The sequence below is a fragment of the Peromyscus maniculatus genome, chromosome 18 (assembly GCF_049852395.1).
Source record: "Peromyscus maniculatus bairdii isolate BWxNUB_F1_BW_parent chromosome 18, HU_Pman_BW_mat_3.1, whole genome shotgun sequence".
Classification (NCBI taxonomy): Eukaryota; Metazoa; Chordata; class Mammalia; order Rodentia; family Cricetidae; genus Peromyscus; species Peromyscus maniculatus.
This window is the reverse complement of record NC_134869.1, coordinates 42,331,254-42,344,181: the sequence shown is the minus strand read 5'-3', so window position 1 is coordinate 42,344,181 and position 12,928 is coordinate 42,331,254. Positions and strand designations below refer to the sequence as shown.

The 12,928-nt window shown below is 48.2% G+C and overlaps 2 protein-coding genes and 1 long non-coding RNA gene across 3 annotated transcripts; 2 read left to right on the top strand and 1 right to left on the bottom strand.

The window, feature by feature from the left end:
- The first annotated feature begins 3,421 nt into the window (after nucleotides 1-3,421).
- LOC143269175 (apolipoprotein F-like) lies at nucleotides 3,422-4,895 on the top strand. Its single transcript, XM_076554014.1, has 2 exons — nucleotides 3,422-3,561; nucleotides 3,705-4,895. Exon 2 carries the CDS (start codon nucleotides 3,725-3,727, stop codon nucleotides 4,499-4,501), a length of 777 nt encoding a protein of 258 aa, XP_076410129.1. The 5' UTR covers nucleotides 3,422-3,561; nucleotides 3,705-3,724; the 3' UTR covers nucleotides 4,502-4,895.
- A 2,304-nt stretch (nucleotides 4,896-7,199) lies between these two features.
- LOC143269174 (uncharacterized) lies at nucleotides 7,200-9,122 on the bottom strand. Its single transcript, XR_013045572.1, has 2 exons — nucleotides 8,987-9,122; nucleotides 7,200-8,163 (listed from the first exon to the last, which is right to left on the bottom strand). It is a non-coding gene; the product is annotated as an uncharacterized LOC143269174 (long non-coding RNA).
- Nucleotides 9,123-9,575: 453 nt separating this feature from the next.
- On the top strand, nucleotides 9,576-10,731 carry LOC143269172 (apolipoprotein F-like). Its single transcript, XM_076554011.1, has one exon. It carries the CDS (start codon nucleotides 9,576-9,578, stop codon nucleotides 10,338-10,340), a length of 765 nt encoding a protein of 254 aa, XP_076410126.1. The 3' UTR covers nucleotides 10,341-10,731.
- Nucleotides 10,732-12,928: the final 2,197 nt, after the last annotated feature.

Genomic DNA, 12,928 nt, shown 5'->3' with positions numbered 1-12,928 from the left:
GCTGGCAACAGGTACAGCCTGTTGGATCAGCTCCTCATGAGGCTGGAGTAAGAAGATCTTATTTGAGGCCTTCCTGGACAAGCTAGTGAAACTCTACCTTAAAAAACAAGAGGGCTGGAGAGATGGCTCAGAGGTCAAGAGCACTGACTGCTCTTCCAGAGGTCCTGAGTTCAATTCCCAGCACCCACATGGTGGCTCACAACCATTTATGAGATCTAATGCCCTCTTCTGGCCTGCAGGTGGAACACTATGTACATAATTATATTTAGATATAGATATAGTTTAAAAAAAAAAAAAACAAAAACCAAACAAAACATCCAGAATAAATTTTTAAAAAATTATATTATCTATATCTGTAAGTGTATGCCAGATGTGTATGTGGGTACCCGAGAGGCCAGATGAGGGCACTGGGTCCTTTGGAGCAGGAGTCATGCGTCATGGGCAGTTGTGAACTACGGGTATGGGTGCTAGGAACTTGTGGTTTGAAAGACAGTGGCCCCCATAGGGAAGGGCACTATTGGGAGGTGTGGCCTTGCAGGAAGGGTGTCACTATGAAGGTGGGCAGTGAGGTCTCATTCTCAAGATATGCCCAGTGAGACAGACCACTTCACTTGTCTGCTGGTCAAGATGTAGCAATCTTAGCACCATCTCCCACCACGATAAAGGACAACCACTGGAACCGTCAGCCCCCCAATTGAATGTTTTCCTTTTATTTTTATGTATATATTTTTTAAGATTTATTTATGTATAAGGCATGTGTCCCTGCAGGCCAGAAGAGGGCACCAGATCTATTACAGATCTCATTACAGATGGCTGTGAGCCACCATGTGGTTGCTGGGAATTGAACTCAGGACCTCTGGAAGAGCAGCCAGTGCTCTTAACCACTGAGACATCTCTCCAGCCCAATGTTTTCCTTTTTAAGAGTTGCCGTAGCCGGGTGGTGGTGGCGCACGCCTTTAGTCCCAGCACTCGGGAGGCAGAGCCAGGCGGATCTCTGTGAGTTCGAGGCCAGCCTGGGCTACCAAGTGAGTCCCAGGAAAGGCGCAAAGCTACATAGAGAAACCCTGTCTCGAAAAACCAAAAAAAAAAAAAAAGAGTTGCCGTGGCCATGGTGTCTTCATTGCAATAGAACACCGACTGGGACAGAACTGAACTCGGGTCCTTCCCAGGAGCCGTCCCTCCAGCCCTGAGAATAGACCTGACGTGTGGGCTGGGAGGAGCAGGCGCTCCCGGGGTTCACACCGGTTTGTCAGCATCAGGCAAAGGGAAGGACAAGGCACTGGGCAAGGAAGTCCTGGGCGATGACAACTGAAGAATGAATGAACTGTACGAACAAAGGGCTTGGCTCGGCTTCGGAAGCCAGCTCTCTGTCCCTGGCTTCCAGTGGGGCCAAGCCCAAGGTAAGGTTCAGAAGATGGCCATTCAGAAGATGGCAGGCGGATCTCTGAGTTCCAGGCCAGCCTGGGCTACAGAGTGAGTTCCAGGACAGCCAGGGCTACCCAGAAAAAACCTGTCTGGAAAAACCAAAAGGGAAAAAAAAGTGAAGTTTCCAAGGACTTTGGTGCCTTCTGGCTCTGGCCAGTCTTGACGCTGTCCTGTCCTGCCCCATCACGACCGGGCGGGCTCTGCTGCCTGTGACAGGTGCCCTCAGAGCCCTGACCTTCAAGAGGAGTTATGAAATCCGTTACGTAAGCATGACTGATGACAGCCGCTGACCACCAACTTATCAAAGTTGGCCCTCTCACCCCCTTGGGAAGTCGGAGCTAGGACGGAGAGTTCTCGGCCTCTCGTCATGTGATCGGTTCCCCGGGGTACTGGCCGCAGTCATCTAGACCACCCCACAAAGCAGATTATAAGGATTTAAAAACATGTAATAGAAAACAGAGTGGAAGCCAAAGGCCTGCTCTATACTACACTGGGCTGTTTCTCTGCACCACGACACTGGTTGTCTTTAGTTTCTTCAGCTAGGGTTGGTGGTTTACACCTGTAGCCCTAGCATTTGAGAGATGGAGGCAGGATGGTCAGGAATTCAAGGCCAGCCTTGACACAGGAGTTTGAGGCAAGCCCCTCAAATAGAAAAGAAAAACATACTACTCTTCTGATAGGAATATAGCCACACCCTCTTCCAGCTCTTCCTAGGCTTCTTTTTAAAAAAAAATTTATGGGGGCTGAAGAGACGGCTCAATGGTTGCTCTTCCAAAGGACCCCAGGTTTGATTGCCAATACCTAGGTGGAAGGTCACAACTGTCTAACACCCAGTTCCAGAAAATCCGAAGCCTCCTGGTTCTGGTGAGCACTGCATGCATGTGGTGCATAGACACTCATGAAGGTAAAATACCCAGATGGATAATTAATTTTTTATTTTATTTTTTGACATTTCATATGTTTTCCCAAACTCTTTCTTGCCTGGGCTCTGATGTCAGAACTCGGGTTGTCAGGCTTGTTCCAGCAAGTGCATTTCACCCACAGTGAGAGCCTGTCTTAACAAAACAGGTGGGGTGGCTCAGGCGATGATCTCAGCACTCTGGAGACAGACGCAAAGTTACCCCGACTGCATAGGAAGTCAGGTCAGCTTGGGCTGGAGAGTGTCAGAAAGAAGCACATAGCCAGGATTGTGGCTCACACCTTTAATCCCATCGCCTGGGAGACAGATGCAGGAAGAGCTCTGTGAGTTCAAGGCCAGCCTGCTCTACAAAGTTTCAGGACAGCTGGGACTACATAGAGAGACCCTGTTTCAAAGAACAATAAAAAAGTGAACAGGAGCTGGGGAGATGTCTCAGTGGTTAAGAACTACGTCTCCAGAGGACTGGAGATCTGAGTCCTCACAACCATGTCAGGTGGTTCACGACTGCCTCTAACAAGCTTGTCTGGCCTCTGTGGGCACCTGCACTTGTGGACACACCTACACATCATTAAAAATAAAAAATAAATATTTAAAAAAACATTAAATCCTCAAAGTCTGCTCAGACACAGTTTGATTTGCTGGTAGGTTCTGTTTTTCAGAACTTGTGATTGGTAAGACTTTAAGAACTAGATGGACTAGGAGGATAGCCCAGTTGGTAGCATGCTTACTTAACATACATGAATCCTTGGATTTGATTCCCAGTACCACATAAACTGCACATCATGACACAAACCTGTAAATCCCAGTACTGGGGAGGGAATGGCAGAAGGATCAGAAGTTCAAGGTCATCTTTTGCTACTTAATCCAAATTCCGGGCCAGCAGGGGCTACCGAAGACCCTGTCTTGAAAGAGAGGAAACAAACTTTCTGTTGCCTAGAAGATGTAGAAGAGTTTTGTCGCTCTGATTTATGACTAAATAATAAGAACTTAGGTTGACCAGACCATGGTCTATGGAAATCAGAGCCGCACACAAGGAAGCCCTGTTGGTCAGGATGAGGCAATAGCTGATTGGACAAAGTCTAGCCCAGAAAGAGGAGATCAATATTTGAGAATGTTCATTTTCTGTCATCCAATCTGGAAGGCAGCCACTCCAGCCACTGAAGGGGACGCGCTGAGACAGGACCACCTCATTCCTCTGGCTGCTGCCTTCAGGACAGGTGAGGGTGACACACGGCTTCTAAGGGGGTAAAAACGGAAACCGAGGTCTCTGAACAATAGGACTCTTCCAAGCTCTGACAATTCTTGGCTCCTGTTCATGTTGGGTTTCCCACCTCCTCACCTGAGTTCTTCTTCCCGACAGGGCTGTTCCTCTGACCCACCATGATCCAGGCTGCATTGCTCCTTGGCTGTGTCTTGCTGTCCTCAGTGGCCGCCTTTCCAAGGATTACCCAGAATGGCGCCCTGCCCCCTCAGCGGGCTATCACAGAGCCTGAACCTACATCACATGTGCTCTCCGGGAAGATCCCTGCTCCGGCCCCTGGCACCTGCCAGGACCTCCTGAACGCAGCCCCCTCCTTAGCCCCCTCCTTAGCCCCCTTGCCTGAGAATTTGTCCCTCTTAGCACTAAGAGTGGCCTTGGAGGACATTGGCTGCCCCACTGAGGCCCACTCTCTGCAGCTTCAGCTCAGTGGGCTGGGAGGAAAGGACAACACTGAAACCCTGATCCTCGAGAGTCAAAAGCTCATCAAGGAGCAAGGGACTGGTGATAACGAAGCCATTCTGAGGGGCCTGGGGGGATCCCCTGGGGAACTGAAGAGGGTCGGGCGCTCAGTGACCTTGCCTGAGACATGCACCTCTGAAGAAGGCCGGGTGTTGTATGAACTTGGATCTGTGTTTGCTGAACTTGCTGAGAAGCTCCCTTCCATTGATGAGGTGAGAGAGTTCAAGGCTTCTGCAGCCAATGTCACCCAGACGTGCACCGTTGAGTCTTGGGAACATTTGGATCAAGTCCGCATTAAGATGATGAAACACCCAGAAGTTAGGAATGCCACACTCTCCATAGAAGATCAAATACACATCATTGCTCGGTTGACAGTCATTCTGAATCGTTTTTTTGGGGGCCTCCTACTAAATTATTTTCAGTCTTATTTTGGATAGACAAGGCCTCATAGGTGTCACGTCTACTTTCTCATAGCCCTTAGTATGTCTGCATGCAGACACCATGCATAGCATGAAGCTAGATAATGGCAATATTTTATGATTTATGCATTTTCTTCCTTTGAACCTGCTGAGCAGACATATCTTTCAGTTCTTAAATGCTATGGGTATTACAATTTCTCTCTTCAACTACTTAACACTTACTAATTCCCCAAATGAAATCTGTACCTTGATTGTGTTCTTTTTCATTTGCTTTGAGATATTAAGGGCTGGGCGTTGTTTTTTGTTATGTTTTTTGAGACAGGGTCTCACTGTGTAACCTTAGCTGGCCTGGAACTCAGAGATCTGCCTGCCTTTGCCTCCAACTACTGGGATTAAAAGCATGTGACACCAAGTCTGGATTTGTTTTGATATTTTGAGAGAGTCTTGCTGTGTAGCCCCTGTGCTCCCTTAGCCCAGGCTAGCCTCAAATTTATGGACTCCTACTTCTGCCTTCCAAGCACTGGGATTATAGACCTGGGCTACCACATTTGTTTCTGTAGTCTTGGGGTTGAACCCAGGGCCTCGGGAACACTAGACGAGCAGTCTACCACTAAGTCACCATCCCAGTCTACGTCTTTAATTCTTCAACTGGTAAGAGAAATGAAAAGCTGCTTCTGTACTGGAATCGCTGTGTTTGGAGCCTTTAAGGGGGTTTAAGATGAATTCATAGCATGAGCTGGCCCAGAACTCACTGTGTAGTTCATGCTGGCCTTGAGCTTGTAGTGGCCCTCTTACCTCAGGCTGCTAAGTTCTTGCCTGGCTTCGAGGCTTCTTAGACTCTGGGTTTCTGTGGCTCCTTTTGTGGTCTGAAGATGGACTGTGCAGGGACATGCAGTCCATGCCAAGGTCTCTTGAGGCCAAAGGTTTGAACCATCAGTACAAGTGGGGAAATATTTATAGAGAAACAACCATCTCCCCAGTTCATGGGACAGGGAACTGGACAGGTCTACACCTCCTGGAGCTGTCTCAGTTTTCACTGGCTGCACTACAGGAATTTGGGGATCCTGTGACTGTATGGAAGTGGAACAGAAGTCTGGGGACACAGAATGAGACACCATGTTGAGCAACTGTCATTCTCATTCCTTAATTTTTATTTCATTATTTGTGTGTGTGTGCGTGTGCGTGTGCGTGTGTGTGTGTGTGTGTGTGTGTGTGTGTGTGTGTGTGATGTATATGAGTGAGTACTCACATGCCACAGCACACATGGAGGTCAGATGTGTGAGGTCAGGGGACAATGTTCCTGGGTCACTGCTCGAATGCCACGATGGGTTCTGGTGATCAAATTTGGGTCCCTGGGTTTGAGGGCAAGCTCCTTTACCTGTTGAGTCACCTTGCATTCTCCCCCATTCTCATTTCTTGGGGCCCAATTTAAAAGGAGCAAAAGACGAGGGTCGATGGGTGAGATGTACCAGATTGTCTCCTGAGCCAAACTACTGCCGTCCCTGGTTCACCAGGGCCTGCTTGCCAAAGACCACCACAGCTGGGCGTGTGGAATTTTGACTTTCCCTCATGAGGGAGAGACAGAAGCTCTCGGGTCCTCATCAGAGGATCCAGCCACTGCTCCCAGCCAATTACAGGCAATTCTGCCCAAATGTCCTCATGGCCTCAGGGAGGGGCTAGAGAGTATAAGCTGGGGAGCACTGGAGGTCCAGGGGCCATCTAAGCAGGGGAAACCATCATCTGTGTTTAGGGTCACCCACTCTCCTGCTCATAACCACTTACCCGTGCTCTATAAGTAACTCCAACAAACTCATTGTCTCCCGGGATAACCTTGGTGGAATGGAACTTTGGTTTGCCATTGCGACTTTATGAGGAAGGGAATAGACATTGCCTCAGTGGTTCCTTCTGTGCTCTTCAGAACACAGCCCAAGGGAAGCAGTTTGAGAAGCTGTTGTCCATACAGCAAGGTCTGATCCAGCGAGGCCTCACCCCAGACTCCGGGCCGACATCACTGTCTCTTGCTGATTCATGTCGTCAGGCTTGGCGGCCAGTGCCCTTTACATTCTGAGCATTCTTTGTGGATCACATACTCTTTTTGTAGATCTAAAGAGAAACCATTTAAATGGTATACCCTTGTCATAAATGGAGACAACAGTGTCCCAGGGATTCTCTGGGGATATGGGACTAGGGATTGGAGGTATCATGGACGCTTCTGCACACTTGTTTCTTTACATTTTGGCTGTGAATCCATGGAGACTTACTCCCTAGTTTATTCTGTAATTGTTCTCAGTGGTTAAGGGCCACTTCTGGGAACAGAGAGCAGTAAAAATTAATAGAGATAGGACCCTGGATGTTGTCCTCTGGTCTGGCAGAAGTGAAGGACATAACAGAGAAATTCATGCCATAATGATAATTTAGAACTTGTAATAATTTTGTTAATTTTGTTTTTATTTTGAAGACAGAGTCTGGTTGTGTAGCACAGGCTAGCCTTGAACTCATAATCTTCCTGCCTCAGCCTCCCAAGTGCTGAGATGACAGGCAGGCATCCCCACACCTGGCTGTGCCAGATTTAGGAATCATTGATGTCTGTCCTTCCTCTAATGTGAGAACTAGTGTTATGCCTGAATCCAAGAATCAGTCCAGTTCTTCACTGGTTAGACTCAGTGTCTTAGCTAGGGTTTCTATTGCTGTGAAGAGACACCATGACCACGGCAACTCTTATAAAGGAAACATTTAATTGGGGTGGCTGACATTTTCAGGGATTCGGTCCATTATCATCATGGTGGGACATGGCGGCATGCAGGCAGACGTGGTGCTGGAGTCGTAGCTGAGAGTCCTGCATCTTGCAGGCAACAGGAAATGGACTGAGACACTGGGCGGCATCCTGAGCATAGGAAACCTCAAAGCTGGTCCTCACAGTGACACTCTTTCTCTAACACCCACTGCAACAAATCCACAGCTCCTAATAGTGCTGCTCCCTATGAGATCACGGGGGCCGATTACATCCACACTACCACACTCGGTGGGTCAGTGCTGAGCTGGTGAACATGTTTTATCTGTGTCTCATGTTGAAACCAGGAAAGGTGAGTCTGATGTCAGTCTGTCCATGTATGTGGAGTACGGTTTAGAGGTTCCCACCAGGACTGCCAGCCTTCTGCCACACCCTCTTCCAGCTCTTCCTAGGCTTCTTTTCAAACAATATTTATGGGGGCTGAAGAGATGGCTCAATGGTTGCTCTGCCAAAGGACCCCAGGTTTGATTCCTAGTACCTACACGGTAGGTCACAACTGTCTAATACGCAGTTCCAGGGAATCCGATGCCTTCTGGTTCTGGTGAACACTGCATGCCTGTGGTGTGTAGACACTCATGAAGGTAAAATACCCAGATGCATAATTAATTTTTAAATTTTTTTGACATTTCATATGTTTTTCCAAACTCTTTATTGCCTAGGCTCTGATGTCAGAACTCTGGTTGTCAGGCTTGTTCCAGCAAGTGCATTTCACCCACAGTGAGAGCCTGTCTTAACAAAACAGGTGGGGTGGCTCAGGCGATGATCTCAGCACTCTGGAGACAGAAGCAAAGTTACCCCGACTGCATAGAAAGTCAGGTCAGCTTGGGCTGGAGAGTGTCAGAAAGAAGCACATAGCCAGGATCGTGGCTCACACCTTTAATCCCATCACCTGGGAGACAGATGCAGGAAGAGATCTGTGAGTTCAAGGCCAGCCTGCTCTACATAGTTTCAGGAGAGCTGGGACTACACAGAGAGACCCTGTCTCAAAGAACAATAAAAAAGTGAACAGGAGCTGGAGAGATGTCTCAGTGGTTAAGAACTACGTCTCCAGAGGACTGGAGATCTGAGTCCTCACAACCATGTCAGGTGGTTCACAACTGCCTCTACCTAGCTAGCTTGGCCTCTGTGGGCACCTGCACTTGTGGACACACCTACACATCATTAAAAATAAAAAATAAATATTAGGGCTGGAAAGATGGCTCAGAGGTTAAGAGCACTGAATGCTCTTCCAGAGGTCCAGAGTTCAATTCCCAGCACCCATAGGGTGGCTCACAACCATCTGCAATAAGATCTCGCACCATCTTCTGTACATATAATATATAAATAAATTTTAAAAAAATAAAATAAATAGCCGGGCGGTGGTGGTGGCACACCCCTTTAATCCCAGAACTCGGGAGGCAGCGCCAGGTGGATCTATTGTGAGTTCAAGGCCAGCCTGGGCTACCAAGTGAGTTGCAGGAAAGGCACAAAGATACACAGAGAAACCCTGTCTCAAAATTAAATAAAGATTAAAAAAAAATTAAAACCTGAAAGTCTGCTCTGACACAGTTTGATTTGCTGGTAGGTTCTGTTTTTCAGAACTTGTGATTGGTAAGTCTTTAAGAACTATATGGACTAGGAGGATAGCCCAGTTGGTAGCATGCTTACTTAACATACATGAATCCTTGGATTTGATTCCCAGTACCACATAAACTGCACATCATGGCACATACCTGTAAATCCCAGTACTGGGGAGGGAATGGCAGAAGGATCAGAAGTTCATGGTCATCCTTTGCTACTTAATCCAAATTCCGGGCCAGCAGGGGCTACCGAAGACCCTGTCTTGAAAGAGAGGAAACAAACTTTCTGTTGCCTAGAAGATGTAGAGGAGCTTTGTCGCTCTGATTTATGACTAAATAAGAACTTAGGTTGACCAGACCATGGTCTACGGAAATCGGAGCCGCACACGAGGAAGCCCTATTGGTCAGGATGAGGCAATAGCTGGTTGGACAAAGTCTAGCCCAGAAAGAGGAGATCAATATTTGAGAATGTTCATTTTCAGTCATCCAATCTGGAAGGCAGCCACTCCAGCCACTGGAGGGGACGCGCTGAGACAGGACCACCTCATTCCTCTGGCTGCTGCCTTCAGGACAGGTGAGGGTGACACACGGCTTCTAAGGGGGGTAAAAATGGAAACCGAGTTCTCCGAGGACTAGGACTCTTTCTTCCAAGCTCTGACCATTCTTGGCTCCCGTTCATGTTGGGTTTCCAACCTCCTCACCTGAGTTCTTCTTCCCGACAGGGCTGTTCCGCTGACCCACCATGATCCAGGCTGCATTGCTCCTTGGCTGTGTCTTGCTGTCCTCAGTGGCTACCTTTCCAAGGAATACCCAGAATGGCGCCCTGCCCCCTCAGCAGGCTATCACAGAGCCTGAACCTACATCACATGTGCTCTCCAGGAAGATCCCTGCTCCAGCCCCTGGCACCTGCCAGGACCTCCTGAACGCAGCACCCTCCTTAGCCCCCTTGCCTGAGAATTTGTCCCTCTTAGCACTAAGAGTGGCCTTGGAGGACATTGGCTGCCCCACTGAGGCCCACTCTCTGCAGCTTCAGCTCAGTGGGGTGGGAGGAAAAGACAACACTGAAACCCTGATCCTTGAGAGTCAAAAGCTCATCAAGGAGCAAGGGACTGGCGATAACGAAGCCATTCTGAGGGGCCTGGGGGGATCCCCTGGGGAACTGAAGAGGGTCGGGCGCTCAGTGACCCTGCCTGAGACATGCACCTCTGAACAAGGCCGGATGTTGTATGAACTTGGATCTCTGATTGTTGAATTTGCTGAGAAGCTCCCTTCCATTGATGTGGTGAGAGAGTTCAAGGCTTCTGCAGTCAACTTCACCCAGACGTGCACTGTTGAGTCTTGGGAACATTTGGAGCAAGTACGCATTAAGATGCTGAAACACCCAGAAGTTAGGAATGCCACACTCTCCACAGAAGATCAAATACACATCATTGCTCGGTTGACAGTCCTTCTGAATCGTTTTTTTGCGGTCCTCCTACTAAATTATTTTCAGTCTTATTTTGGATAGACAAGGCCTCATAGGCGTCACGTCTACTTTCTCATAGCCCTTAGTAGGTCTGCATGCAGACACCATGCATAGCATGAAGCTAGATAATGGCAATATTTTATGATTTATGCATTTTCTTCCTTTGAACCTGCTGAGCAGACATATCTTTCAGTTCTTAAATGCTATGGGTATTACAATTTCTCTCTTCAACTACTTAACACTTACTAATTCCCCAAATAAAATCTGTACCTTGATTGTGTTCTTTTTCATTTGCTTTGAGATATTAAGGGCTGGGTGTTGTCTTGTTTTGTTTTTGAGACAGGGTCTCACTGTGTAACCTTAGCTAGCCTGGAACTCAGAGATCTGCCTGCCTTTGCCTCCAATTATTGGGATTAAAAGCATGTGACACCAAGTCTGGATTTGTTTTGATATTTTGAGAGAGTCTTGCTGTGTAGCCCCTGTACTCCCTTAGCCCAGGTTAGCCTCAAATTTATGGACTCCTACTTCTGCCTTCCAAGCACTGGGATTATAGACCTGGGCTACCACATTTGTTTCTGTAGTCTTGGGGTTGAACCCAGGGCCTCGGGAACACTGGACGAGCAGTCTACCACTAAGTCACCATCCCAGTCTTCGTCTTTAATTCTTCAACTGGTAAGAGAAATGAAAAGCTGCTTCTGTACTGGAATCGCTGTGTTTGGAGCCTTTAAGGGGGTTTAAGATGAATTCATAGCATGAGCTGGCCCAGAACTCACTGTGTAGTTCATGCTGGCCTTGAGCTTGTAGTGGCCCTCTTACCTCAGGTTGCTAAGCTCTTGCCTGGCTTCGAGGCTTCTTAGACTCTGGGTTTCTGTGGCTCCTATTGTGGTCTGAAGATGGACTGCGCAGGGACATGCAGTCCATGCCAAGGTCTCTTGAGGCCAAAGGTTTGAACCATCAGTACAAGTGGGGAAATATTTGTAGAGAAACAACCATCTCCCCAGTTCATGGGACAGGGAACTGGACAGGTCTACACCTCCTGGAGCGGTCTCAGTTTTCACTAGCTGCACTACAGGAATTTGGGGATCCTGTGACTGTATGGAAGTGGAACAGAAGTCTGGGGACACAGAATGAGACACCATGTTGAGCAATTGTCATTCTCATTTCTTAATTTTTATTTTATTATTTGTGTTGTGTGTGTGTGCGTGTGCGTGTGCGTGTGCGGGTGTGGGTGCGTGTGCGTGTGCGTGTGCGTGTGCGTGTGTGTGTGTGTGTGTGTGTGTGTGTTCCCGTGTTCGCGCGCACGCGCTGCAGCACACATGGAGGTCAGTTGTGTGAGGTCAGGGGACAATGTTCCTGGGTCACTGCTCGAATTCCACGATGGGTTCTGGTGATCAAATTTGGGTCCCTGGGTTTGAGGGCAAGCTCCTTTACCTGTTGAGTCACCTTGCATTCTCCCCCATTCTCATTTCTTGGGGCCCAGTTTAAAAGGAGCAAAAGACGAGGGTCGATGGTTGAGATGTACCAGATTGTCTTCTGAGCCAAACTACTACCGTCCCTGGTTCACCAGGGCCTGCTTGCCAAAGACCACCACAGCTGGGCGTGTGGAATTTTGACTTTCCCTCATGAGGGAGAGACAGAAGCTCCCGGGTCCTCATCAGAGGATCCAGCCACTGATCCCAGCCAATTACAGGCAATTCTGCCCAAATGTCCTCATGGCCTCAGAGAGGGGCTAGAGAGTATAAACTGGGGAGCACTGGAGGTCCAGGGGCCATCTAAGCAGGGGAAACCATCATCTGTGTTTAGGGTCACCGACTCTCCTGCTCATAACCACTTACCCGTGCTCTATAAGTAATTCCAACAAACTCATTGGCTCCCGGGATAACCTTGGTGGATCGTAACTTTGGTTTGCCATTGCGACTTTATGAGGAAGGGAATAGACATTGCCTCAGTGGTTCCTTCTGTGCTCTTCAGAACACAGCCCAAGGGAAGCAGTTTGAGAAGCTGTTGTCCATACAGCAAGGTCTGATCCAGCGAGGCCTCACCCCAGACTCCTGGCCGACATCACAGCCTCCTGCTGCATTTACTGCCATTTCTGATGGACCTTAGGTTAAGACTTGGTCCCTTTTTCTCATTTCTGGGGGTATTTATGCCAGATCCTATAACACAAATTGCTAACGGACTTATTAATGAAAAATCCGGAGTCAGATATTGGGGTGAAGGCTGAAAGATCAGAGAGACAGAACAAGCCACAGACAACCTCACCTCGCCAATCCTCAGCCGATCCTGTTTCCATGAATCCTCAGACTGAAAGCCTCTGAGTCCTCACCTCTCAGGGTCTCAGTTGAACTGCCTTCGTTCCTGTCTCTTCAAGCCTTATATACCTTTCTCCACCCAGCAATGTCGCTTCCTGGAATTAAAGGCATGTGTGCTTTCCAATAAAAGACATGAGATCTCAAGTGCCAGGATTAAAGGTTTTGCCACCTCAGGCCTCTATGTCTAATCTAGTGACTGATTCTGTCCTCTGATCCCCAGATAAGTTTATTAGGGTACACAATATATCACCCCAAGATCCTGTTCCCAAATTCTTCAACCAGCCACAGCCTTCTGGCTGCTCCCCGGGACTTAATTGC

Bases quoted from the DNA above. Each gene is read 5' to 3' on its own strand.
- LOC143269175 (XM_076554014.1), top strand. From the start codon at position 3,725: ATGATCCAGGCTGCATTGCTCCTTGGCTGTGTCTTGCTGTCCTCAGTG.
- LOC143269172 (XM_076554011.1), top strand. From the start codon at position 9,576: ATGATCCAGGCTGCATTGCTCCTTGGCTGTGTCTTGCTGTCCTCAGTG.